Genomic DNA, 27497 nt, shown 5'->3' on the forward strand with positions numbered 1-27497 from the left:
AACGGAACCGGAACCGGAGCCGGAGCCGCGGCTTGGGGGGCTGAGTCAGGGGGGAACACGGTCCGGTGGGGTCTAGTCTGATCTCGGCGCTTAAGTGCCCGGTTCACCCTGTACCGGTGCCCCCCCGGCCCGGTGTGGCCCGTCCGTCTGCTGGGACCGGCCCTGGGCTGCCCGCCCGCCCCCAAGGTGTCTGTCCTGCGCCCCGGCCCGGTCCCCCGCGCACAGCCCAGTCTGGTCCCCCGTGGCCTGGGCTGATCCCCCTGCCCGTGTCCCCGGGTGCCCCACACCCCAGTCCCATCCCCTGCCCCTCTCTGCCTGCACGCTCCTGCCTGTCCCCGTCCTCTGCGCCCCTCAGGGCCCCTGCCCCAGCAGGACGAGGCGGTGGGCTGCCCCAGGCCCGCTCCAGGCACGCTGTTGTGGGTGGGTGGGTGCGGGGCTCCCCGGGTCCCGCTCCACCTCCTGCCTGCCCCTGCAGCACCAGCACCCCCGCCATGGCCGGCTGCGGGGCTCCTGGCTCCCTGCCCCGGCAGAGCGGCCCTGGCTCTGCGCTGGAGGAGGAGGAGGAGGGTGAGGATGACCCAGCCCTGGGCTGTGACAGCGACCTGGAGGTGAACCCGTACGACGGGCTGCCCTTCTCCTCCCGCTACTATGAGCTGCTGCGGCAGCGGCGGGAGCTGCCCGTCTGGACCACCAAGTACAGCTTCATGGAGCACCTGGAAGGCAACAGCGGCATCATCCTGGTGTCCGGCCCCCCCGGCACCGGCAAGAGCACCCAGGTGAGTGGGGGGGGCGCATCAGGGCAGCCAGGAGTGACTGGTCCCTCTGGGACGCTGCGTGGAAGCCCAGCACAGGGCTGTGGTACTGGCTGCTCTGCCAACGGCCTCTTCCCGTGCCCACCGGCCTCCCAGCTGAGCTGTCGGTAGCGCTGGGTCCTGCCCCGAGGCCACTGCCTTCCCTGCTGGGCCTGTGTGTGGATCCCACTCCCGTGTGAGCAAGCCGCAGCCCCCGTGGCACGGCAGCCGCCAGGTCCTCACCCATGCCAGAGCAGTACGGGCAGGCCCTGCACACTCCCCTCCTGCCGGATGCCTGTACGGCATTACCACGCATTCGCTGTGGGCTGGCAGGCCCTGCAGGGAGGTGAGACCCCGGGGAAGCCATGGGGCTGTGGGCAGAAGGCATGGAGATAGGGCTGTGGCCAGGCAGCAGCTCCCTGACCCCACAGCAACATCCAAGCTTGTGGTGGGGACGGAGGGGACAACAGGCCCTGAAGGGCTTTGGCTTCGCCACGGTGCCTGGGAGCATGCCACCACTGTGAGCCCAACATGAGGCAGGGCTACTGCAGAGCTGGGCGGTCGTGTGCCAGGATGTGCCAGGGCAGGCACCAGGGCCCCGGGCAAAGCCTCAGCGTGAGCCGGCAAGTGCTGCCACCGCCAGCCAGGAGCAGCTGCCACAGTGGCACAGGGTGTTGGGCAGGCATGGGGACAGGGAAACAGCCTCTCCCTGGAGCCAGGCCTGGGCACACGGGGCAGCAGTGGGTGTGGGTGGACAGGCTGCATGGCGGTGGGTCCAGGGTGTCAGGATCCCGCCTGCACGCCCCAGCGAGCTGGCTTCATCTGACAGCTCCTGGCACAGCACCTGGAGACATGTCAGGCAGACTTTGACCTGGGAGGGATCACCTGGAAGCTGTGGGGGCAGCCACGGCCTCCGTGGGGCCAGACTCAGGCTGGGTCACCACACAGCAGCTGTTGACCCCTAGGGTGCCAGATTTGGGGAAGAAAGCCCCTGTGCAGGCCCTGGCCTGGTTTGGCCTCAGGGCTAGGCTGGTTTTGGGTGCTGTCACTCTGTTGTTGCCACCCAAAGTGTGAAGAGCTGACGCCCAAGCCAGGTCCCTTTGCCGTTGAAACAGCCAAGGGCTGTCTGCGCCCTGTGCTGACGCCCTGTCCGGTCTTTGCAGACAGCAAGGTGGCAGAAGGGAGGTGCAGAGCCATGCACGGGGACAGGGCTGAGCACGGCCAGTCTGTGGGGCAGCTGTGGGGCCAGGTAGAGGAATAGAGCAGGCTGTGCGCCCACCCGACTGTGAGCTGGGCTCTCTGGGGGCAGCCCCTGGGCAAGACTGTGCCCATCTGTGACCCCAGATGCTGAGGAGACAGAGGGGCGCAGGCACCCACTCGTGGGGGGCATGTGGCATGGGAGGAGGTGCGTGCGGTGTGTTGGGAGCAGATTTCTGGTCCCCAGTGCCCAAGGGACATCTGCACAGCACCAGGACTGTCCCACACCGCCTGGCTGGGTGTTTGAGCAGTGGGTGCTCCCTGACACTTCCTTCCCCACCTCTCACCGTGGGGTTTCCTGGGGTAGCGTGTGATCCCTCTGGCCCCATGCAAAGACGCTCAAGCCCCTTCCCCAGACTTGCAGCTGCTGTGAGGTCTGGGTCTCGTGGGCCTAGCCAGTGACCACTGCTCTGTGCTGAACCTGACCAGGGACCTGCCCAGCCTTCCCTGGAGAAGAGCTAGGGGCCAGTTAGGATAGAGCAGGATGGCTCCGGTCGGAAGGGCTGCAGCCATCACCTAGTCCAACTGCCTCACCACTCCAGGGCTGACCAAAAGTTAAAACATTGTTAATGATATTGTCCAAATGCCTCTTAAGCCCTGGCAAGCATGACCTGGTGGCAGTGCTCTGTCTGAGCTGGCAGGTCGGCGCAGCACTTATTGGCCACCCCCCAGCCCTGTTTTTCCTGGGGAGGTGGAAGCAGAGAGGGCTATTGTCCTGTGTCCTTATGCAAGAGCCAGGACAGTGGTGTCCTGTAATGAGGTAGAAAGCTGCCAACACGGGGTGGTGAGGCTGTGGGGTTCCTGTCACAGGTTGCTGGGGCTCAGATGTGACAGTAACAGGGAGGAAAGGTCCTGCCTGGGCTGTCAAGTGCATCTGTATGGCCTATAACCGGACCTCTGGGTGCTGCTGTGGGGTGGGTCCCTTTGCCTTTCTCGAGGGACTGCTCTGTGATGGGGAGGGGAATGTCACGGTGCTCCTGGGCAGGGCCACGCTGTCCCCAGGCCCTGACCAGCGTCCTGGCCCTGCAGATCCCGCAGTGGTGCGCGGAGTACGCCCTGTCCCTGCAGTTTGCCCATGGCCTGGTGGCCTGCACCCAGCCCCACAGCCTGGCTGCCCTCAGCCTCTCCCTGCGCGTGGCGGATGAGATGGATCTGAACCTGGGCCATGAGGTTGGCTACTGCGTCCCCCATGAGGACTGCTGCACCACAGAGACCATCCTCAGGTATGGGGCCGGGGGGGCCCTGCAGGCTGCCTGTGCTGGGAGCACCAGTTGCACCACACTTTAATCCTGCTGAGCTCCCCAGCTGCAGCTTAATCTCTTAATCCAGCCTGGCTTTGTTGGGGGAGCGACAAAGTGGGCTGATGGCTGCCTGGGCCCTCCCAGGGCTGCAGTGGGGTCTCCCACCATTGGGGATGGGTGTGCTCCCCCAGAGCTGGGGGGGGGGGGGGTGCCTGCACTGCCGGGGGTCCCCGTGGCCACCCCACTCTGACGGGGCTGGGTTGCGGCAGGTACTGCTCAGATGAGATGCTGCTGCGGGAGATGACGTCGGACCCACTGCTGCGGCAGTACGGGGTGGTGGTGCTGGACGAGGCACAGGAGCGGACAGTGCCCACCGACGTGCTGCTGGGGCTGCTGAAGGACGTGCTACGCCAGCGCCCTGCACTGAAGGTGGTGGTGGTGACCTCACCAGCCATGGAGGAGCGGCTCCGCGCCTTCTGCGGGGACCCCCCAGTGGTGCGGGTGCCAGGGCCTGAGCCCTCTCCCCAGCTGCTCTACAGGGACCCACCGGCCCGCGGTCGCGTCACGGCTGCCTGCCAGGCCGTGCTGGACATCCACCGGCGGCAGGAGCCTGGCCACATCCTGCTCTTCCTGGCCAGCGAGCAGGTGGGCTGCGAGCGCCCCACGGCTTGGCTCCTGGGGGGTTCACCGCGGGGTGGGCTGAAGGTTTGGAGGATCCCTCAGCTGTGGCGGGGACTGGGGCTTCTCTGTGGAGGGGCTGTGGGCACTGTGCAGGGCCTAGGGTCTTTCCCCCCAGGGCAGCAGCTGCAGGGTACGGCACAGTCCCAGGGACACGGGGCCGCTGCGGGCATCAGTAGGCGTCACTCACGTCCCCTTGTCCTGCACAGGAGATCACAGACTGCTGCACAGCCATCCAGACCGAGGCCGTGGCACTGAACCCAGGGCTGGGCCCACTGCTGGTCCTGCCCCTGCACCCCGGCGTGGGCCGCGCAGCACAGAAGGTGTACGAGGCACTGGAGGAGAGCGGCCGAGAGAGGCGGGTGATTGTCACCCACTGGCTCGCAGACTCTTCCTTCTCTCTGGGGACCGTGCGCTTTGTCATCGACTCAGGGCTGGAGCTGCGCAACGTGAGTGTGCCGGCGGTGCTGGGACAGAGCTGAGCAGTGGCGAGTGGAGAGCCTGGCTCTGCCCTGGTACACAGCCAGCGGCAGGGGCTGAAGCCAGCCTGGGAAGGGAGCAGCAGCCACCTGCATCCCCACCCACGTCCCCTGCTCGGCCCAGACCCTGCCGTGATGCCCCCGGCGGGGGGATGCTGTGCAAGGCATGGGGTCTTGCCCCAGGGAGGCGGCAGTGGTGGCACGGAGAGGGTTGGGGCTCATCTGGGGGAGTCCCTTCTCATGGCCTCACCCGCAGGTCTACAACCCCCGCATACGGGCAGAGTCCCAGGTGCTGCGGCCCATCAGCAAGAGCCAGGCAGAGTCACGTATGCAGCGAGCTGCTGGCAGCCCCCCAGGTGAGACCCCCTGCCTGGGCATCCCCCAAATGTGCCTCCGGCAGGAGAGGGCTGTCATCCCACTCCGCTGGGGCCCCAGGCAGCCCACACTTCCCCCCCCCGCCTGTGCTCACTGCCCTGTCCCTGGGCTCCCTCCATCCCACCATCTGGCTCACAGCCCCTTTCCCATAGGCACCTGCCTGCGCCTCTACTCAGAGGCCTTCTACGAGCAGCGCCTGCCCCCCAGCCCCGCACCCCACGTCAGTGAGACCAGCCTCAGCCGCCTCGTGCTGCTGCTGAAGCGCCTGGACATCGCCGACATGGGCCAATGTGACTTCCTCGACCGGCCAGGTAGTGCCCACAGGGTGCGGAGGGGCTGGGCACGGCATGGTGGGGCTGGGGCAGGAGGGTGCGATAGGGGTGGCCGTGCAGGAGGAGCTGGAGGCTGTGCCACAGCAGTGGCCATCGCTGTAGCCCTGGTTGTCTCTGGAGAGGGGCTGGAGGGTCCCGCAGGTGCAGGAGGAGGATGGGCAGGGCTGCCTGGTCCGGGCAGCCGGCTGATGTCCTGCCCCACAGCCCCTGAGTCACTGATGCAAGCGCTGGAGGACCTGGACTACCTGGCTGCCCTGGATGATGATGGGAACCTATCAGAGGTGGGGATCATCATGTCAGAGTTCCCCCTGGACCCGCAGCTGTCCAAGGCACTCATTGCCTCCTGCGAGTTCGACTGTGTGGAGGAGATGGTCAGCCTGGCTGCCATGCTCTCAGGTACCATGCCGAGGGGCTGGGAGCCCACTGGTGGCGCAGGGCACAGCACAGCCCCCAGGGAGCCAGCACTGGCAGGGGTGGTGCTGGGGGACACATGGTGACCTTCCCTCTGCACCATCCCCAGTTTCCCCCTGTTTTGTGCCCCCTTCCACACACCTGGAGGAGGCCGTGACCATGCGCCGGCGGGCCCTGCTCCACCCGAAGGGAGATCACTTCACCCTCATCAACATCTTCAACGCGTTCCAGCAGCGTGAGTGCTGGGCCAGGGCTCAACTGCCGGTGGGCTGCACGCCCCGCGGGTGTCCCACAGCTCCCTCACGTGTCCCCTGCCCCTTTTGGGAGCAAGCACTGCAGCCGCGTTCGTGACCCCATCCGGGTGCCCAGCCTGGCTGCTGGGGGGTCCCAGCCCCAGCCTGGGGGCTGTGCTCTGCACTGTCCCTGTCCCCACTGTGTTGAGGGGACGCAGCCTGTGGGAGCCACGGTGCTTGGTTTCATGGCTCATGAGCCCCTAGCCCAGCCGGGCCGTCCAGGGGGGGTCTTTTCTCATCCCTGTGGTGCTGACCCTGCTCTCCCTGCAGACAATGCGGATGAGGGCTGGTGCCGCAAGCACGCAGTGAGTGGGGAGGTTCTGCGGCTAGCAGGCATCGTGCGGGCAGAGCTGCTGGAGGTGATGCAGCGCATTGAGCTGCCTGTCTCGCCCCCCGCCTTCGGCACCGACACCAACACGCTCAACATCCAGAGAGCGCTCATCTCTGGCTACTTCCTCAAGGTGCGCCAGGGGGATGCAAGGGGCTGAGCTGCAAGGCAGGGGTCGTGACAGCCAGCCCCGCTCCCCTGCTGCTCCTCTCTCCAGGTGGCCCGGGACATCGATGGCTCTGGCAACTACGTGATGCTGACACACAAGCACGTGGCCCACCTGCCCCCCGCCTGCTGCTACCTGCTGCGGCAGCCCCCCCAGCGCCTGCCACCCTGGGTCCTCTACCACGAGTTCACCATCTCGCAGGACAACTGTCTCCGTGTGGTCTCGGAGATCCAGCCCCAAATGTGAGGACCTCAGGGATGGGGAGGAATGGGGTGTCCCCAGGGTGTGTCTGTGTGTGGCTCCAGCTCTGGCCCGGGAGCGCAGCAGAGCCCTGGGTGCGATGGCCAGCCTAGGCCCCCTCTCCTGTGGGCAAGTGGGGGACTGTCCCTGTGCCAGGGAGCGAGGAGGCTGCTCCAGGGAGGCCCCCCCGCCTTTGACACCCCTGTTCCCCACAGGCTGGTGGAGCTGGCACCCCAGTACTACCTGAGCAACCTGCCACCCAGCGAGAGCCGCGATCTGCTGATGGAGCTGCGGGAGAAGGTGGTGGCTGCAGAGGATGTGCCAGCAGTGCCGGAGCCACTGGGAGAGGCAGCCGGCGGGGAGGATGAGGAGAGGGAAGTGTGTGTCCTGCAATGAGCTGCAGCCACTGGAGCCCCCGTTTTGGGGCTGCCTGGGCTTGGCTGAGTGCCGGGGATGGGGGACCCCCAGGGAGGCCATGCTGCTGTGGGTGCCGACCCCATCTCCAGGGAGGCGCAGGCACAGCCTGCCGCTACCACGGGTCTGCGCCATGGTCGTGGTGCCAGCAGCCATGGGCCCCGGCATTTCCCCTGGGGACAGAGCCTGGCTCGGGGGACCACTAGCTCCGGGCCTGGGGAGTCATGCCCACCAGGCCCTCCCCAAATGGGCTCCTGCATCCCGTGTTTCCTGGGGGGGAAGGGTGCCACCACAGGGCTGGGGCCCCTGGCCCTGCCTGCCCTGCTCCCCTTGCACCCAGGGGAGCAGGGGCTGAGGGGCCGCTTGCCGGTCTCTCCTGTATAAAGTTTTGTGACCTTTGCTCCTAGCCCCTGCCTCCATGATTGCAGCCAAGGAGTGCTCGCGCCGCGGAGGGGTCCAGCAAGGCTGGGCTCTGTCCTACCACGGGGTCCTGCCTGCAGTGGGGGGGGGCCCTGCACCCTGCTGCATCACAGCTCTGTGCCCACCCTGAGCCGAGCCTCGGGGGGGGGGGGGGGGGGCGGGGCGCGGGGAGGTTCTGAACATGAGGCATCCCTGGTCTTGCTCATCTCGGCCTCCAGTTCTGGGTAGCGCGCCACTGCCCCCAGCCATGCTGACACACCGAGGGACAGCCCTGGCCTTTGCACTGGGTCTTCCCCTCCGTGGTCGCGCGCTCTTCTGCAGAAGCAGAGGGGAAGCTGTGGCCACCGGGGGGGCAGCAGCAGCCTGGATGTGCAGCCAGCTCCTGCTCCCCCAGGATGGGACAGGGCGTAGGTGCCTCCCTCCTTCCGCATTCCCGGGGTCCCCCGTTCCTGCTTTGGGGTCCCCTCCGGCTTTCCAGCAAGTTTCACTTCTCTTGTGGCACCACGGCCAAGAGCTGAGCTTCTGCTTGGGGGGCCAGGGGTCCTAGCGCTGGTGTTGCAGCCCCTGCCCCAGGATGGACCCCTTGGCAGGGGCACTGGGCTGCTCCATCTCATCAGCTGCCCCCCGCCCCCTTTCCCCCCTCGTCCCTACCCGCAGCCCACCCACGCACGGGGGGCTTTGCTATTCCCAGCAATGGGCCCGGTGGCTGCGCCACCCCATCCCTGCCGCAGCACCTCGAAAGTCGGGCAGAAAGGTGAGGGCTGGGCCTCCCCGCAGCCTCTGTGGAGCCCAAACTTCCCCTTCGCTTTCTAGGAACCTCAGGAAGTACGTGAGCGGCAGCAGCAGGGTGCAGCCCGAGCCTCCCTGGCCTGCCTATGGGGTGGGGGGGCTGCTCCCTCCCCTCCCCCAGGGCGGGTGCCCAGCGTGGGTGCAGGGGCTGTGCCCTGCCCAGCTGAGCAGTCCTGGTGCTCACAGGGATGGTGGCTGTGGCTGCCTCTGTCTCTGTGTCCATGTCCCAGCACAGCATGCCAAGGGACAAGTGGCCAGGGCAGCTGCATGGCCCGGGAAGGGGTGAGACAGCCCATGCCTGGGTGGGTGCTGCACCCCGAGCACCTGCAGGGACCCGCTCCTCTCCCCAGGCACCTGCAACAGCCCAACCAGCCACGGCCAAGCGCTGGGCCTGCCCCTCTCTGGACCCCCGGGACAGGTGCTGCTGGGCCTCAGTGGTCCCTTCCCCACTCAGCTTTGTGCGGCACGTGGTGATGTGCAAACCGTCAACCAGTCCTGGGGCTCAGGACCGCTCTGCAGGAGCTGGGAGCACCCCAGGCTCCAGCACTGTCCCACATGCCCGTTCACCCAGCGGCTCCTGGGAAGGGACCCGTCCTCACTGCCCCGGCAATGCCCACCATCAGGGCAGGGCAGCAGGTTCCCGGTGCCCCCTGGCCTGGGAAGTACCCGTGGTGAGTCCCAGCAAGGCTGGGTGGGCTGGGGGCTGAGCACAGGTCCCGGCTTGCAGCTCCACCCAGCGCAGCTTTCTCCGCTTCTGAGAACTGTGATGCTTCTGTGGTTTGGCTTCACCTTGGGACAGTCCCGTGGGGTCCCAGCTCAGTATATACCCAGCCACCCACCGGCACCCAGCCCATGCCAAGCCCACTGGAGCAGCACAGACCACAGCAGCAAGGTAGGCACAACACAGGGGCTGCCGTGGGGTGCTTGCACTGCATCCCCAGAAGGGTGCTGCTTTGGGTGGGTGCTGTAGCCCCCTGCCCGGGGGGCAGCTGGCAGGGCTGTGGTGGGAAGGGTTGGGGGGTTGCATTGGGTGCCAGCCCTGTGTGGGGCTCCCCCATGCTGCACCACTCCCTGCTCCTGCCTGACCGTACTGCCTTCCCACCACCAAGGGCTCTGTCCTTACTGGCCTTGCTGGCTGCATCCCAGCTCAGCCGGCTGCCTTCTCCTGGGGTACAGCTGGTACTCCCCAGCATGAGGCTACCCTTCCCCTTCCACTGCCCTTCCCCTCCCAGATGCTGGTGCTGGTGGGGCTGATGCTGTACCTTGCTCCGGCGGATGCCCTGACTGCCTTCCCCCCAAAGTGTGAGTCCTGCCCTGCCTGGGCACAGAAGTGACACCCCGGGGGGGCGGGGGGCATGGGGCCCACACAGCAGCTTGGGGGAGCAGAGAGCACCCACATCCTGCATTCCTCTGATATGGGGCAATGTGAGCCTGGGGCAGGGATGCTCCTTGGGGAGGGAGGGGAGGGGGGTGGTGGGACTAGAGGATGGGCACAAGAGTGATGGGAGGTGGATGCAGGTGGGGATGGATGTGGGGTGCAGGTGTAGAGGGGGAATGGATGTGGGGTGTGGGTGCAGGGTGGGAAAGGATGGATGTGGTGTGTCAGGAGGAGGGGGTACCTAGCCCATCACGGTGTGGGGGACGGGCTACCCACACCCATAGCTCATCCCTGACCCCAGCCTCTGCCTCTTATCTCCAGTTCAGGTAGGGGAACTGAATGGGGATGTGGTGGTGAGATGCAACACATCGGTGCAGCAAGTGACCTGGACGCAGAACGGGGAGCCAGATCCCATGGTCGAGCTGGTGACAGAGGGACAGAATCTCACCATCATCGGCTTGGACCTGCCAGCCACAGGCAACTACAGCTGCTGGGCCAACACCATCCTGCTGGACTCCACCTACGTGGTGGTCAGCAGCACCCGTATGTGGGGCCAGGCACAAGGGGTCTGGCACGGCCAGGCAGGGCTGAGGGAGTGGGGGAACATGGGGTGGCAGAGGGTATGCAGGGAGTTGGGGGCAGGCTGGGGACCAGGAGGTGCTCGTGTATCCACAGACCTTTGTGCCTAGCCCATGGGGCTGTGGGGACGCACCAGGCAGGGCTCTGCGGGGCCAGGGGGAGCACAGCCTCCCTTGTGCCGTATGGGGAAGGGGCACCGTGCCCAGCCCCGTGCAGCCCCTGAGACATCATCACCCCTCAGCCCTGCCAGGCAAGGAGGGGATTAATGTCTCCTGCCAGGCTGAGTCCTACCATGGCTCCTTCCGCTGCTCCTGGACCGGCCCCCACTCCGCTGTCTTCCACGCCCGCCTCACACGCAGGTGGGTGCCCCAGGAACCCCCCCCAATCCGGTCCCAGCCCCATGGCTGCCCAGCCCTCACACCTGCCTCCCCCCACAGTGATGGCTCCTTGGGGGAATGGGTGCCAGCTACCGGCCACCATGGCCAGTTCAGCGCCAGCTTTGTGGATCCCTCCTTCTGCCCCTTTGGTGAGGAGCTGCATCCGCTGCAGCTGCAGCTGGAGGGGCTCTCAGACACTTCCTACCTCAACTTCTCCATCCACTTCTTCATCCGTGACATCGGTGAGCTCAGACCCACAGCAGCAGGGTCCAAGGGGTGTCCTCGGGGCGCTGGGGTCTCTGTGGGAGGGCTCAGCCCCAGGGCTGGGCAGTGCTGCCCGTGCTGAGCCCTGCTCTTCCCACAGTGCGGCCCGACCCACCGCAGAAGCTGACCGTGCAGCGACAGGGGGAGCAGCTCCACCTGGCCTGGGCCCCCCCGGCCTCCTGGCTGCTCCCCAAATCCTACTTCACCCTGTTCTACCGGCTGCAGTACGAGCTCCCCAATGGCACCCAGGTAACTGTGGGATGCCCATGCCCAGATGGCCCCTGCATGTGCCACCCAACATCCTCACCCTGCCTGGCACCCACCCTGCTCCAGCCCCAGCCCCAGCCTGGGCTCTTCCCCTGCCCAGAGGTGCCACTGGGAACAGAGACTTACCGGGGGTTCAGCAATGCCCCCATCCCCACTATGCTGCTTCTCTCCTTGGGGTGGTGAATCATCACTCCTGGCTCTCACCTCTGCTCCCCGCTCCTGCCGCACTGCCAAGCAAGACAGCAGCACTGCCCAGGTTGGGGAGGTTCCAGTGTCCCCCACCCTGACTCCCAGTGCTGAGCCCTGCTCCTGCCCTGTCCTGCCCTTCCCCACAGCCTCACCCCCTGTGGCATCCGTGCTGGCTGCCCTCGGCCCTGGCGCCAGGGTGTACCCCCTGATGCCACAGCCTGCCCTGCTTTGCAGGTTGACAAGGATGTGGAGGATGCGGAGGAGACATGGCTGCAGGTGTGCACACGGCGGGTGCGCATCAGTTGCCAGGACCCCTATGCCAGCCACGCCTGGAGCCCCTGGAGCCCCTGGCAGGACATCGATGGAGCTCAGCAGTGCCAGCTCCAAGCACATTGATCCCACACATGGACACCCTTGCACCCATCCCCTGCCCTGCTGCACCTCCGTGTGCACAGGGACACCCAGGGCTGCAGGGCACCCCACCAGTTTGGCAGCCATTGGCATCCAACACCAACCTTCCCATTCTCTTGTACAGCTGGAAGAGGCTTTTTACCTCTGTTAAAGAGCTGGGCTTGGCTTTACTACAACAAACCTTGGTTAGTCTTTGTGTGGGGTTGGGGGTACTGGTCCCCCAGCTTCTGTGGGTTCCAGCTGGGCACACTGCAGGCAGGGCTCCTGCCTGCCCTGTCCTTCTGCTCAAGGAGCCCAGACTGGTCCCTGCCCCACAGTGGGGACACAGGCTTGTGCAAGCTCCCCCCCTACACAGCTCCCTGAGAGGCCCCCACTCCCCACTGATGCTGGGCTCAGCCCATGGAGACCTTACACACGGCTAAAAACAGCCGTGTAACACACACGTGTACACATGCTCCAGCCCAGCTGGGAATGGCCCATCTCAACAGCCATACCCTGGCCTGGCCTCGGTGGGGGTCACCACAGTCCCGCCCAATTGTCTGCCAGGACACACAGGCACCCTGGACCCCACCATGCCTCATCAACCCCCCCTAGATCTACCTCCTTTCTGAGGGCTGCAGCGGGACAGCACCCCTAGCCCCAGGGGGAGCACCCCAGCAGGGATGCACTGCCCTATGCCAAGCAGGCATGTCCTGGGCAGGCAGCACCCCCTCTCCACGTCCTGGGGGTGCAGGATCCCCACCTGACCCCAGGAGCGCCGGTCCCAGGGCAGGACACAGCCATGGTGAAGGGGGGGTCAGGGACCACCCACCAGCACTGAGGGGGCTCAGCTCCCCGACTGGGGCACAGTCCCCTCCACCATGTGGCTGTGGCCAGACACCCACGGTGTGCCCCACTCAGCATCCCTGTGGGGCACCCAGCCCCAGGCAAGGGGCTGCGGCCAGGCAGGAAGGACTCCAGACCCCCGCAGCCAGGCAGCCCCCACAGGAATGACTCCGGCACCAGGCTCCCATGGAGCCACCCCAAGCCCTGGGTCTGCTGCAGACCCTGGGAGCGCAGTGGGGTGCCCCCACCACCACAGACTGGCTAGCTCCGGGTGATGCCACGGGGCTTTATTGAGGTGCTTCCACTGAGCTGGGGCTGGGACCCCAACCCTGCTGCTGCTCCGGAGAGGCTGGTGAGTGTGCGGCCCCATGGGCGCTGCCCTCCTGGGGGGCTGGGGCCTCCTGGGGCCGGGGCCTGGGGAGCCGGGAGTCCCAGGAGCCCGGGGGGGGGGGCCATGGCACAGGGGGACAGAAGGACCAGGGCTCCGGGAGTCCAGAGAGGTCCAGAGCGTCCGGGGATCCCATGGCCTGGGTGTCTGGGGCGGAGGTCCCGGGGCGCAGGCGAGCGGGGGCTCAGGGGACCCCAAGGTGCAGAACTCCGGGATCTGGGGGCCCGCGCAGGGTCGTGCGGGTCCCGGCAGCGCGGGGTCCCGCGGCGGGGTCGGGGGTCCCGTCACGGCGGGGCCAGGCAGCCCAGGCGCAGCTCTTCGCCCTCCAGCATCTCTCTGCAAGAGACAGGCCCCAGCTGAGCCCCGCACCCCGCCCGCCCCCCCGCCCCTCCCCGCGTACCGGTACGCGGCGATCTCCGCCTCCAGCGCCATCCGCAGCCGCAGCAGCGCCGGGTACTCCCGCAGGCACCGGGCCATCTCCGCCTCCGCCTCGCCGATCTCCCGCTCCAGCTCAGCCACCCGCTCCTGCCGGCCGGGCCGTCAGCAACGCCCGGGAGCCCCGGCCCTCCGCCCCACACGGACCCCCGCCCCTCACGGATGCCGCTCCCCAGCCCCACCTGGCCCTCCCCCGTCCCATCCCGCCCCCCGGACCCCCCTCCCCAGCCCCAGCCCCCCCCCCCCCATCCCTCCGGCCGTCCAGGCCCGCACCGCCCCCCTCCCGGTGCCTGCCCCCCCCCAATCCGCGCCCCCTTCCCCACAGCCCAGCCATCTGCCCCCTCCCAAACCGCCTGGCGACCCCCCGCACCTGGTACTTGGCCAGCTCCCCGCTGCGCCGGTCCCGCAGCCCCTCCAGCTGCCGGTGCAACGCGCCCACGGCCCCGCGCAGCGCCTCCACCTCGGCGGCGCGGGCGCGCAGCAGCCTCCGGTACCCGGCAGCCTCGGCACGGGCACGCAGCACCGCCTCGCCGCCGCCCCACCGGTACCGGGGACAGCCCTCGGCCGCGCTCATCCCGGCGGCTCTGCGCGGCGGTTCCAACACCACACACACCCGCCCACTCCCCGGTAAAACGGGGCCGCGTCACGGAACTGCAGCCAATCCCGCCGCCGGGGAACCGGCACCGGTTGCCCGCCTCCTCCCGGGAGCAACGGGAGAGGTCGGCAGGAGCCTGCCCGCCGCCCGCGCCCCAGGGGGCCCTGCGGGCGCGGGGCACGCTCCTGCCGCTCCCCGAGCAGCGTCTGCAGCACCATGGACAGCGGCGGGTTGAGGGTCAAGGTCAAGTTTAGGGTCAGGATCGTCGCTATTGCCCCCCTCGCCTCCATCATCAGCCAGGGACCCCAGCCGGAGCTGGCCCAGGTGGGGGTCCCGATGACCGGGCACAGCAGGGCAGAGCTGGGGGGGGGGGATGTCCCATCCCAACTGAGGCTGGAGTGGGGCTGAGGGCATCGGTCCCCGGTGGGGGAGTGGGGCAGGGAACGGGGTCCCCAACCAAGGCTGGGGACACTCAGAGTCTCACCGGTGAGGGGCGGGCAGGCATTTGCTGCAGGAGGGGGGGTTCAGCCCCCAGCATACCCCTCTGCCTCCCCATGGGTGGGCTGTGGGTGATGCTGGACCAAGGTTCAGTCAGACTCCAGGCAGCACAGGGTGAGGTGAAGGGGGTCCCAGGAACCACAGCTGGGGGGGGAGGGGGGGGCAGGGGGGGGCAGGCACGAGGGCAGCCCCACTCAGGGGGGGCCAGTGCAATCCTTTGGCATGCAGGGGCACCCCAAGTCCATTGCAGGCAGCTGCAGGGGCACGTCCAGGCCCAGGGCTGCAGGGGTTCGGCAGCACCCAGGAGCCTGGCCCACCGGGCTGGCGAGCCCAGTCCTCAATCTGTGCCACCACCGGGGGGGTGGGGGTGCCAGGGTCCTGGTCCAGCCCGGGAGCCACAGCTCGAAGCCAGAGCTGACAAACTCCAACCAGGATAAGGCAAGTGTGTGCAGGTGGTGCAGACCCCACATCGGCCACCAGCGAGGGCAGGGGGCCTCCCAGCACTGGAAATGGGGGGGTCCATCCCACACCCCGCTCAGCCCATGCTGGGTGGGATGGGGGCTGTGGCTGCCCCGAGGAGTGGGGCCTGGGCCGGCTGGGAGAGCTGCTGGTGGATGGGCAGCAGGTCCTGAGCAGGGACCAACCAAGGAGCTGCCCCCAGAGCAGGGGGCTCTGGGGAGGAGGGGCTGGACTTGCAGAGGCCCGGGGGGTGCAGGGGCCCAGCCCTGAGCTCCCAGGGGGTCCGGGCAAGCGGCTGCCTGCAGCGGTACCCCAGGCAGGTGTCCAGGCAGGGGTCAGCAGAGCTTTGAGTCCAACCGCAGGGGCACATCCGCCCACCTGGAGCTGTGGGGTGGCTGAGGGGGGCCCCGAGAGGGCTGGCCGGTGGCGGGGAAGGGGCTGCCAGTGGTGGGGGCTCCTGGGAAGCAGCAGCCCCCTCCCTGCCACGGGCTGGAGGTGCTGGGCTCAGACCCTGCCGGGCTCCCACCACCACCTCCCGGCACATCCATGGCTCCCAGGGGACTTCACACCACAGAGGCCACCCCTGAGACGGACGTCACCTTGTTGTCCTCAGCCCAGGGCTGCAGGTTCTGCAGGGCGTAGAGGGAGGAGTTGTGCATGCAGAGCGGGTCCTGGGGCAGCGGCTGGCTCAGGCTCTTCTGGAAGGCCTCTTGCTGCAGGTGCAGCATCAGGCGGTTGGCCTGCTGGCGCTCTGCCTCGCGCTCCTCCGCCGTCTGCCTCCTGCCAGCACACAGGGCCTGTCCAGCACTGCCCTGCTGCCCGCAGCCCATCCCACTCCCGGCACCACTGTGTGCCGCTGTGGCAACACCCCGCAGCCCCAGCACTGCTGTGTGCCGGTGTGGCAGTGCCCTGCAGCCTCTGCCCGCAGTCTGTCCTGCCGCTGCCACCATGGTGTGCCAGTGTGGCAATGCCCCACAGCCTCCCCACCACCACAGCCTGGGCTGTCTCTTGCCACCGCAGTGCACCAGTCCGGAACAGCCCCACAGCCCAGTCCCTCTCTTGGCACCGCTGTGCACCAACGCAGCAATGCCCCACAGCCCACCCCTCCCTCGGCACCACCATGCCTCACCCCACCGGGCACAGGGGATGCAGCGTGGACAGTCACCCCATCTCACCCCAGCCCAGCCTCTCCTGGGGGGCACAGCCACAGCGGGGGGCAGCTGTTGGAGGGAGGCAGGGGGTCGGAGCTGCAGGGGCTGCGACAGCCGGCCCTGTTACCTCCACTTGGTGCGACGGTTCTGGAACCAAGTCTTGACCTGGGCGTCCGTCATCTTGAGGGCTTTGGCCAGAGTGGCGCGCTCGGCTGAGGCCAGGTACTTCTGGCGGTGGAAGCGCTTCTCCAGCTCACAGATCTGCACCCGGCTGAAGGAGGTGCGTGGCTTCTTCCGCTTGGGCGGCGTGCGGTTCTGGTAGGGGTGCCCAATCCGCCGAGTCGCCGCAAAGGGCGACAGCGCAGCTGCAGGCAGAGGGTGGGTGAGGGGGAGCCAGGGGCAGAGTGCGCTCCCCACTGCTGCTGCCACACAGGCAGGGGCCGGGCAGAGCCCGGGCAGAGGGCAGGGCAGGAGCGGGCACAGCCTGGGCAGCACTGGAGCTGGAGGGGGGATGCGTGGGGCTGTGGGGATGGGGACCTCCAGGGGAGGCCACCAGCACTGCCTGGCAGAAAGGAGACCCAGAGTCGTTCCCACCTGCTCCCACAGCCCTGGGACACACGGGGCAGCTCAAGACGTGACCAGAGGGCCCATTCCCACCCCACGGCCATGGCACAAGCACTCTCCCGGACTGGAGGGTGGGGATCAGGGCCGGCAGAGTGGTGGGGCAGACCCAGTCCCAGGGCTGGTGGGGGGCCAGTGAGGCTCCTGGCAGCATAGACCCACCCCCATCGAGCCCTGCCACAGTCCCAGAGGAGCCTCCTCAGCATGGCTGGGGCTTCCAAGCCCTCCTGGGGCAGGGGCGGGACCCCAGAAGCTGTCGGGAGGCAGCTGGCGTCTCGCTCCATGTGCTCCCACACTCTGCCGGCTGCCCGGGTGCCAAGGGCTGGGGAAGGGGCTGTCCCTGCACGGCCAGCGTGTGAGCCAGGGACGGTGAGACCGGTGTGCTACATCCCAGCCCCAGCTGGAACTGGAGCCACAGGGAGCATCAGAGTAGCAAAGCAGTGTGGAGGAAGGTGAGAGCTTGGTGGGGTACAGCACCCAGCTCCTGCTTCCCCCCCTGCTGTGGTGGTGGCCCATGGCCAAGCCACAGCCCCATGGCACCATGGCCCTCACTGGTGCCAGCACCGCACGGGCAGGGCTGTGCACACCCTGGCCCAGGAGGCCGCCATGGGGCCCTGACACCCCATGCCACAGGGACATGGGGCAGACCCCGCTGCAGCCCCAGGGACAGCCTGGCGCCTGGCAGACCCTCCCTGCGAGGCCAGACCCTCCCTCCCACCAGCACCCAGGCAAGCAGCGCGGGCAGGAGGCCAGCCTGCCCGCCGGCGGGGGCGGACGCGGTTGACGCAGGTGGAGCCATGCAGTCGGGGGGATGGAGGCCCCCACACCTCCTCCCCATGTGGGGCGGCCCCTCACAGGGAACAGATGCTGACAGCCCACAGACCACCCCAAGGCCAGCGGCGCTGAGTGATGGCTGTGGCGAGGAGACCCCGTGCTGGGGAGGGGCCGCCCCGTCTACCCACCTCTGGCGCCAGGCAGGAGACAGGGACGTCACCCGCCACCCCTGCATGGGAACGGTGCTTTGTCACCGCTGGGATGGCGGGGTGAGCCGGGAGGCGAACCCAGCTCTGCTGGTGCCTGGGCTGGGCCCCCGCAGCCCGTGGCCTCCCACCCCACATGGCCTCAGCACCCCTGTAGCCAGCACTCAGCCCCCAGCCCCGTGCCGTCCCCAGCCTCGTCCCCGCATGGAGCCGTGCGCTGCGGACGTGGCAGTGCCGCCATCTTGGGAAGGAGCCGAGCTGAGCTGAGCCAGGCCAGGGCTCCCCAGCACCTGCAGGCGCCCATCACATGGCCTTGCTGCCCAGCAACCCAACCACAGCACCTGCTCTGGGGTGCAGCAACCAGCACCTCGCCCCAGGTGCTCCACCCCACCGTGGGTGCTAAGCCCCCAGCCTCACTGGCAGCACCAGGACCCCGCACCGCCTCCCCAACACCTGCATCACCACCCGCCTGCCCCAGCACCAGCTCACACCGGCCCCAACCTCTCCCATGGCACTGGCACACCATGTCCCACGCTCGTCCCTGCATGTGCGGGTCTCGGAGTCCCACACGCCCCACAGCTTGACCCCCCGGTCACCCCCACTGCGTGCCTCCGTCCCGAGTCACCTGCCCAGCCCCACACACGGGTGGAGTTTGCTCTGCAGCCCCACAGCAGGTCCCCACTGCCAGGCTCCCACCAGAGCTCCCTCCCTGCTCCCCGGCTCCCCACAGCCCCGCCGTTACGGGTGGGACAGGGCCGGCACCCGGCGCCCCCCGGGGCCGAGGGCAGGGACCGGGCGCGGTGCGGGGCCGCGGCGGAGCTGCCGGTGCTTGCGCCAGTCCCGAGCCGCTCTCCACGGGCCCCGACGGCGGCCGCTTCCCCCGGGGCCGCGGCGGCGGCCGGCAGGACGGGGCGGGGCGGGCGAGGACCCGCGCTGCGGCGGGCGCTGGGACCCCCGGCCAACGCCGGCCGCTCCCCTCGGCCCTGCTCTGCGCCCGCCCCGGCCCCGCGCCGCCAGAACTGCCGGAGCCGTCGGGAGCCGTCGAAGCCGCAGGGAGCCGTCCCGCCGCGCTCACCTGAGAGCCGGTCCTTGGCGATGCGGCGCGTCGTCTCCATCCAAGGGAAGGTGAGCCCCGAGAGCCCGGGCACCGGCGGCGGCGCGGCGGGCGGCGCGGCGGGCGGCGCGGCGGGCGCGGGCCGGTGCGCCGGGACGCGGATGACCCCGGCGGGCGGCGCGGCGGGCGCGGGGGTCACGTTGACGCTCACGTTCATGCTCATGTTGAGGTTGTAGGAGCCGAGCGAGCAGGCGGGGCCGTAGCCGCCGCCGTAGAGTCCCCCGTAGTCGGGCTCCCCCGCCGCCCGGGCCGGCCCCGCGCCGCCGCCCGCGGGCTCGTGGGGGCCGCCGAGGATCTGGTCGATGCCGAAGCTGATGGGCTCGTGGGGCGGGGGGCCCTGGCCGCCGCCCTCCCGCGCCAGCGCCGCCGCCTCCATCGCCCGGCCGCGCTCAGAGCCGGCGGGGCGCGGGCATGGCCGGGGGGCGGCGGGGGGCGGCGGCGGGCGGCGGGCGGCCCCGCGTGGGGGCGGAAGCGGGGGCAGCTGGCTCGGGGCGCCCGGTGCGGGTCCGGGGCCGGGTCCGGGGCATGGCCCGCGGCTGCTGGCGGCCCCGGCGCGGGAGCGCGGGTGCGCGGCGGGCCCCGGCGGCGCGCGCTTTTCTGCCCCGCTCCATCTGGACCTGCCAAAATCCCGGGCGCCCGCGCCCTGATTGGCGGCCGCGCCCCGTGACTGACAGCCCCGCGCCCCCGGGGGCGGGGGCTCGCGCATCCCGGGGCCCCGCCCCGCCCGCCCCGCTGCCCGCCGGGGCGTCCGCACCGGCTCCGCCGCGGCCCCGGGCCGCCCGGCCATGCCCGTCGGGCCCCGGGCGCGCCACGCCGCGCCTGGCCACGCCGCGCCTCGGCGCGGTGCCACGCCGCCCGGTTCCCCGCCGGACGGGCCCCGGCTGGCAGCGACGACGAGACGGCGCCGGGCCCATCGAAGCCGCCGCCGCGGTACCGGGCAGCAGCGCGGCTCGTCTCCGCGCCTCGGCGCAGCCTCGGCGGAAGCTCCGGCGGCGTCGGGGCGCGCGGCCGTGTCCCCCGTCCCGTCCCATCCTCCCGGAGCGCACGGCGCGGGCCCCGGCCTCGGCGGCGTTATCCCGGATGCCGGGGCGCACGGACCGGCACCTCGCCCGCCGCTACCGGGGCGCGCGGGCTTCGTTCCCCGGGACCACAGCGGTCCGGGCGCACCGACCCCGGCCCCGCCGAGCCCGTCCACCGCGGAGCCACCGCTCCCGTGCCGGTACATGGGGCCGGCGTTTGCCCCGAGCCGCCGCTCCCGCACGGACCGCAGTTATCCCGCGCCGCCCCCAGTGGTACGGACCCGTCCACCAGTCCCGGTAGTACGGAGCCTGCTTCCCCCGACACACCGCGCTCCCGGGGACACGGATTCCGGTTCCCCTGTGCCGCCGTTCCCGGGAAACGGGCCCGCCCGCCCTACCAGGCGGGACGAGCTCCGCACCCCCGCGACACGCTGCTGCCGGTAGCACGGACCCTGGTTCCCGGGAACCCGCCGTTCCCGGGACACCGACACCGGTTGCTCCGACCTCCTGTTCCCGGGCCATGGATCCCGTTTCCCCTGCACGCACTGTTCCGGGTAGGGCGGACCCCATTTTCCACCGACCCTGTGTTCCTTGGTCACGGACCCCGACTCCACGGAGCCAGCCGTTCCCGGGTGATGGACCCCGGTCCCCCCCACCCGCCGTTCCCGGCTCCAGGGCCCAGCCCGGCCCTCGGGACACCCGTACCTGGCTGGCAGGAGCGGGCCCGGCGCCAGCCCCACCGGGTGCCCGGGCGCGGGGTGCGGCGGCGCCGCTCGGGGCGGGCTCGGACCGGCCGCCGGTAACGGCCCCGCGGAGAGCAGCGCGGGCCAGGCCGGGCCTCCCGGCGACTATCGCGACAGCCGCGCCGCAAGCGGTGGGTCCGGCCCGTAGGGCAGCGGCGGCGGGGAGGCTCGGGCCGGGGGTCACGGCTCCGGTACAGGAGAGGGCGGCTACCCCGGCGCCGCCGGTCTGGGGCAAATGACATTACCGGGGCCTGCGCTTGTAAATCACGGCGACCCTGGGAGCTGCAGCTGCCGCGGCAGGGGGCACCGGGAAGAGCCGGGGCACGGCACGCACCGGAGGCATCGGGTGGAGCCGGGCTCGCTGCAGTAAGGGGTGACTGTCCGGTGCGTGGGGCCACCAGCAGCGCAGGGGCCATGCACAAGCACGGGGACCCCCGCGGGGCACAGCTGCCTGCCCATGCGTGTGTGTGCACAGCCTGCAGCGCGGCACAGCTGCACACACACAGGCTGTGCAGCTCGGGTGCTCATGGGCAGATAGGCTGTCACATGCGTGCTCACACATATGTTCACCCACACAATCACACACATGCTCACACACACTCACACACATGCTCACACTCACATGCTCACACTCACATGCTCACACACACATGCTCACACTCACATGCTCACACACACTCGCACACACTCACACACACTCACAGACACACACACACCCCTCCCCAAGGAATGGCACAGCTATCCCAGCACACGCTGCACCAGTGCACACACGTGCACACACACACATCACATGTCAGCACAGCTACACACACATACACAGCCCCCCCCATGTTGGTACATGCACACACACACGTGCACGCACGTGTCCCCACCAGGCCCAGGCTGGCTGCATGCTGCTCTGCCCGATCCTCATGCTGTGCCAAGCTGGCAGTGCCCACACCCCACCATAGTGCTGCCCCTTCCATGGTGGGGGCATTGCCCTTCCTGCTGCTCCTGAGGGACACCATGCTGGGGGTGCCACCACACTCTGGCCCACGGCACCAGCGCCCTGCCCTGCCAGGGGCACTGGGGGTCTCCTGGCATTTCTTGCTTGCGGTCTGGCAGGTGCCAGGAGAAACCTGCCTGGTGCTCCTGCTGTGGCTTCACCACCTGAAGCAAGCCACTGGCTCCACAGCCTGCCATGGCAAAGGGGCTTGCTGTGGCCCCAGGGGGCACAGCTGGCACTGGCTCTGGTTCTGGCACTGGCACTGGCTCTGGGTGCCTGGCTCTGGTGCTGGCATTGGAAATGGCACTGGCACGGGCACCAGCACTGGCATTGGCTCTGCTGCTGGCACCAGCTCTGGGTGCCTGGCTCTGGTGCTGGCACTGGCACTGACTCTGGCTCTGACACCAGCTCTGGTGTGGGCATTGGCACTAGCCTTGGCACCAGCACTAGCCCTGGCACTGGTGCCGGCACTGGCACTAGCCCCAGCACTGGCACAGGCCCCGCAGCCAGGGCCGGGAGCAGCAGTGGGGAGGACATGCCTGGCGCTGGGGGAGGGAGGCGGCAGCAGGTTAATTAAACCTGGAGCAGGAGGCAGATGTTTGCCGTGCCCAGGGGCTGGAATGCTGCCGGTCTGGGAGATGGATTGGGGGGCAGGTGACAGGGCCGGGGGCAGCAAGGGCTCACACGGCGCCTGCCTGCACCAGGGTCCGCCCCACGCCCACAAGGGTCTGCTGGGCGGGTGCTCGTCCCAACCTCCCACTCAGGGTACCCCGGGGGGACGGGAGCACCCTCCAGAGCCCCTGCTGGACCCGGGCCCCCGCCATCACCTCTGGCCCTGCCTGCCCGGTGACCCTCAGGGATGGGGCCATGCCCCCACGCCCACCCCCAAGGTCCCCTGAGCTGCCGGGCAGCACGAGTCCCTGCCCAGATCCCTACCCCCAGCCTGGCACCCCATGGCCAGCAAGGCCTCAGGCAGGGGGATCCCCCACACTCCCACACCGGGAGGGCTGGGACCACTCAGCACACTGGTGCAAACCCACTCCTCCATCCTCGACCACGGTGTGAACCCCTGTGGTCCTGGTGTGTGCCCCCTCCCTGGCTGCCCTGCAGGCTGGGCCTGGGGTCCCTGTGGGGCACTGGGACACATTCCCAAGCTGGGGAAGGAGTGTGACCTGGCACCTGGGTGGCAGGGACAGTCGGAGGGGACACGGCAGAGGAAGGGGTGTTTGCGTGATTCCAGGTAGGAAATCAGCCTTCAGCCATGAGACTGTGCCTGCGGCCACCACAGCAAGGGCCATCTGCAGCCCCCTGCTCTGCATCCCCTGCCATCCCGGGGCCCCCAGCCCTGGTGCAGGTGGCCTGGGGGGAAGAGGGGTGGGCACATCAGGGTCTGGCCCCCACCACGCTCCACAGTGGGGGTCCTGCCAGCAGCAATGCCAGCCCACTGCCCTGTCCCCCACCATGCCTGTAGGCACCCACGGTCCTGGGGCTGCCGGCTGCAGCCATGCAGCTTCGTGGCACTACATCCCTGCAGTCCGGCCGTGCCCGTGTCCCCGTCCCCCGTGGGGGCTCCTGCCCAGGCAGGAGTTATGAGAGGGGGTCCCTGCCTGCCCCCAGCCCGCTCCCTGCACATCAACCAGTGCGCAGCAATTAAGCAGCGGAGGCCTGGTAGGGCCCCACGTTACCACCGGCAAGATGCTGCCAAGCCGCCCGCTCCCGCCCGCTCCCCCTCGTAATCTCATTATGGCTGGACGTCCCCTTCTTCCTCCCGCTTCCCCCCAAACCCGCTGGCAAACTGTAGGGACAGTCAGCTCCTCTCTGGCTGCTGGGTTAATTCTGGGCTAATTAGATGAAGCCAGCCCAGATTGGATTACTTTAGCCTGCATTTGGTCCTCCAGTCCTTGGCTTGCGGCTCCCGGGGGAGCTACTGGCGCCTCCTGCCTCAATCAGACACTTCTTAACTGCATGAAACACTCCCGGTGCCCCCCGCCGCCTGCCCCGGGGTGGGCGCCGGCACCCAGTCGGGGTGCACAGGGTGATGCGGGTGGCAGCCAACGGGCATGCTCCCCACCCCAACCCGCCAAGAAGGCCGGGAATGGGCCAGGACAGGGCTGCTGTGGCTGACGGGGCCGGCTGGACCACGGTTACCGGCTACCAGGGCCTCAACAGCCAGACATCACCGTGGCCATCAGCATCTGTGCAGTGTCCTGGGGAGAGACTGGGTGCCATGGGGCGATGCTGGCCCTGAGATGCTGTGGGGGTGCTCCCCAGCGGGCTGCAGCCCCCCTGGGTGGGCAACAGCAGAGCTGGGGGTCCAGGCAGCCCCCAACCTCAGTGGGTGCTGGGAGCCCAGGCTGGGGGTTGCAATGTAAGCCACCCCCTGCAAACCCATCAGCTGGCCCCAGCAGCTGCCATGGGCTGGGACAGGGGCCAGATGGGCTGGGGGTGTCGCAGTGGTGCCTTTGGCTGCACCTCCCTGGCTGAGGGGAGGTCATGGGGAGCCCTGCAGGTGGGGAGCACCAGCCATGGTTAGCTCCGAGGGCAGCAGGGTGGCAGCCAAGCCAACAGGCCTCCAACGGGGCACTGGCATGGCACAGGGGGCAGGAGGTGGAGCCGGGGGCAGGAGGGCGTGCTGTGGGAGGGGGGGCACACTGCCCCTGGGCCCTTTTGCCTGCAGGCAGCCGAGCAGGCAGGGGGGCTGGCAGGGCAGGCAACTCCAGCTTCGCTGACTGGCTTGGTCCCTAGCCCTGGTCCTGCAGTGCCAGTGCCCGGGAGCCAGGGGGGCGGTGGGCAGGCATGCCAGGGACCCCCGCGCTCGGCCTCCCTGGCCAGGCCAGCTGTTGCTCGGGGCACCCGTGCCTCCAGCCCTGTCCCCACCTGCGCCCCCGGGGGGTTCCACCCAGCGTGGGGCTGTGGGTGCCGGTGCTGCCCATCTCGGTGGGCCGGGGTGCTGCCGGGTGCCGGTGGCCGTGGCTACCACGGGGCCGTTGACAGGAGCCGTCACTCAGAACCTCGTTATCAAAGGCCAAGGGCAGGTAATTGGATTCTGCAAATCCAATCAGGTGCATTAGGCCAGGAGTTCAGTCCATAACTGCCCAGCCCCCCGGCCGCAGCCCGCCGCAGCCCCCTGCCCACGCCGGGACCCACCGGCAGCGGCCCTGCCGTGCTCCCGTTGGCCCCAGAGCCCCCCCAGGGGCCAGCACCCGGCATGTGGGGCCGGTGTGGGGCCAAGACGATGGCTCTGGCCACGGCACCTGCCCCACGGGGCCAGCAGCCTCCCCCCTGCCCTGCACCCACGGCGGTCACGAGCACCCGGGTTCAGCCCCCGCCGCTCTGGGCCGCCGCGGGGGTCCGGCCGGGAAAGCCCCCCCAGGCGCTTACCAGAAGGAGCCGCCCAGGCCCCACGCGGCTCCGCAGCGGAAATGGAGCTGAATATTTGAGCAGGTCTCTGCTAAAAGCCCCGGCCTGCCCGGCCCCGGAGCCTCTCTGAGGCCGGGAGAAGTGCCGGCTGCCGCCCGGGCATTAATTATTTACAGGGAGATAGAGCTGCTGCAGGGCCCCAGCCGTGCCAGCCTGGCAAGCCGGCCCTGGGAGCTCCGGCCCCCTGGCCCCCACACCAGCACCGAGCACAGTGGGCACCCTGCCCTGTGCTGTGGGTCCTCGGGCCCCCTGCAGCCCCTCAGGTCCCCTGCCTGGTGTCACAGCCGCCCTGCAGACCCCACGGCGCACTGCTGTGAGCACATGGTGGGCTGTGTGCCCCTGCATGGCGCCGGGGCCTTCATGCGGAGGGTGCCAGCTGCTGCCACCAGCACAGGGGCTGCGCACGAGGGGGGTGAGGAAGCGACGTGCGGGGAGCCCCATGCCAGCATGAGTGGGTCCCGCAGGAACATGCGGCAGCAGCTGCCACTGCCACGGGCCACTGCGATTGTGGCCGTCCCTGCCCCCGGGCCCACTCCCCAGGGGTCAGTCCATCCATCCCAGCAGAGCTGCCTCAGCCTGCCATCACCACCATGACCACACCACCATGATGAGCCCATCCCGCTGGCCTGGGCCAAGGTCTTGCAGGGGAGAGCTGGGCAGTGCTCGCTGTGGCGCCTGTGCTTAGGGCTTTCTGTGCTGTGGGTGCTGAGTGCGGTGTTGGTGTTCGCTGCGGTACAGTAGTGCTGGCACTCACTGTGGCCCTGATGCAGTGCTGGTGCTGTGCTGGTGCTCACTGTGATACTGGCACTCAGTGCAGCACTGGCACCAGTGGTCAATACGGTGCAGTGCTGGTGCCAGTGCCAGTGGTCAGTATAGTGTGGTGTTGGTGCCAGTGGTCAACACAGTGCAGTGCTGGTGCCACTGCAGTGCTGGTGTTCAGTGCAGCATCGGGGCTGGCAGTCAGTATGGTGCTTGGAGTGACAGTACCAGTGCTGGTGGTCAACACAGTGCAGTGCTGGGGCCAGTGGTCAATATGGTGCGGTGCTGCTGCTGCTGCAGTGCTGCTGCTCGGCGCAGTGCCGGCAGTGAGCGATGCTGCCATGCCGCAGGGTTGTGCTGGCCTGGCTGTGACCCCCACAGCCCCTGGCCTGTCCCTCCCAGGAACTGCTCCTGGCAGGTACAAATGGGGCCGGACCCTCCCCAGACATGGAGGGTCACCCTGACCCCAGCCTCATTTCTCACCTCCCGGCAAGGACAGACCGGAGGAGCAGGCAGGCTCCGGCCGGCAGTGGGTGGGTGTGTCACAGAGGCCACAGTCACCCCGGGGTGGGGGTCTGGTCCTGCCCCCCTCTGTCCATGGGTGCCCCAGTGCTGAGGAGAGGCTGGCACAGCTCCCGGGGGTCCCCTCCGAGAGTCCAGGGCTGTGGGCACTGCAGCACAGCCACACACCATGCTGGGCTCCGGGTGGGTGGCAGGGATGGGACAGCAGGCTGGCACCATGAGGACATGCCAGGTGACACGGGGGCTCAGCCAGTGCTGGATGCAGTGCATGGGGACTAAGCCAGCCTGGCCAGATGGACTGGGTCTTACTGGGCTGACTGGGACCTGGACTGAGGTGACAGGGGCCAGGACACAGATGCTCGGACCAGGATCCAGCCCGGGATCCAGACCAGGACCCATGCAGAAGTCCCTGAGCCAGGGGGCCCAGCCACAGCTGGTCAGGGCACCAGGGCAGCCAGTGGTGCAGTGGATGATGCCGCCCTGCTCCCCACTGTGCCAGAGGCACCCAGCCCAGCACGGCCATGATGTGCCAGGCTGCTCCTGCAGGCACGGAGCCCCGGGGGGCACAGACCCCCGTCCACTCTGGCCTGGGCCAGACCGATGGGACCGCATCATTTCAGCTTTGCCACATTTAATCTCCTCCCGGGAGCCCCCTAGGAGCACGGAGTGGCAGCTTGGCCACTGGAAACCGGGGGGGGGGACGGGGACGCTGCCCGTTGGGTGGCAGGTACCAGCCCCGGCACGGTGATCCCACTGCACTGACCCCCACCTGCGGTGGGCAGCAGCCACCCCTCAGACTCGGGGTCCCCGTGGGGGCCGTGCAGCCTCACCCGCGCCGGCTGCTCTGCCGTCTCCCCAGACGGCACTTGTTGCTCGGGATTGGAGCAATAATCGTAACCATAACGAGCCATTACGGCCTTTAACGGCTTCTGCTTTGCATTAGCGGGGCTGCTCCTTCCCCTCCAGAGCCCTGATCCAATCACCCCCATTAGCGCGGCTCCAGGCTCCGGCGGCTGCGCCAGGGCGGCCGCCCCACTGCCCCCCAGCCGGCAGCACCCCGACACCCCCAACCTAGGCAGTGGCAACAGCACCCCAATACCCTCTCACACCACCAGCACCAGCAGCACCCTGACACCCTCTGACCCCACCAGCACCCCGGGGCACGCCCAGTGCCCTCCAACCCCGCCAGCACCAGCAGCACCCCGGCACGCCCGGCCTGGGACCCTGCACCCTCCCCGTACAGCCCTCGCACCCCGGTCGTCTGCACCGCCCGCCCCCCAGCCCAGCCCCTTCCACCCACTGCC

At 69.0% G+C, this 27497-nt stretch overlaps 3 protein-coding genes across 3 annotated transcripts; 2 read left to right on the forward strand and 1 right to left on the reverse strand.

Moving 5' to 3' along the window:
• Nucleotides 1-7404, forward strand: DQX1 (DEAQ-box RNA dependent ATPase 1). Its single transcript, XM_005239501.4, has 11 exons — nt 1-776; nt 3078-3271; nt 3559-3934; nt 4177-4416; nt 4703-4802; nt 4974-5132; nt 5358-5549; nt 5674-5799; nt 6128-6318; nt 6403-6593; nt 6807-7404. Exons 1-11 carry the CDS (start codon nt 492-494, stop codon nt 6985-6987), a joined length of 2235 nt encoding a protein of 744 aa, XP_005239558.1. The 5' UTR covers nt 1-491; the 3' UTR covers nt 6988-7404.
• A 212-nt stretch (nt 7405-7616) lies between these two features.
• LOC114012747 (interleukin-12 subunit beta-like) lies at nt 7617-11839 on the forward strand. The gene is made up of 7 exons (XM_027789661.2): nt 7617-9106; nt 9447-9516; nt 9914-10135; nt 10413-10530; nt 10609-10790; nt 10913-11061; nt 11503-11839. Exons 1-7 carry the CDS (start codon nt 8981-8983, stop codon nt 11662-11664), a joined length of 1029 nt encoding a protein of 342 aa, XP_027645462.2. The 5' UTR covers nt 7617-8980; the 3' UTR covers nt 11665-11839.
• A 947-nt stretch (nt 11840-12786) lies between these two features.
• On the reverse strand, nt 12787-19231 carry TLX2 (T cell leukemia homeobox 2). Its single transcript, XM_055798091.1, has 5 exons — nt 18707-19231; nt 16158-16395; nt 13698-15659; nt 13293-13417; nt 12787-13228 (listed from the first exon to the last, which is right to left on the reverse strand). The coding sequence occupies exons 1-3, from the start codon at nt 19119-19121 to the stop codon at nt 15443-15445; spliced, it is 870 nt and encodes a 289-aa protein (XP_055654066.1). The 5' UTR covers nt 19122-19231; the 3' UTR covers nt 12787-13228; nt 13293-13417; nt 13698-15442.
• Between the last annotated feature and the right edge of the window lie 8266 nt (nt 19232-27497).

The sequence above is a fragment of the Falco peregrinus genome, chromosome 2, assembly GCF_023634155.1.
Source record: "Falco peregrinus isolate bFalPer1 chromosome 2, bFalPer1.pri, whole genome shotgun sequence".
NCBI classification, from domain to species: Eukaryota; Metazoa; Chordata; class Aves; order Falconiformes; family Falconidae; genus Falco; species Falco peregrinus.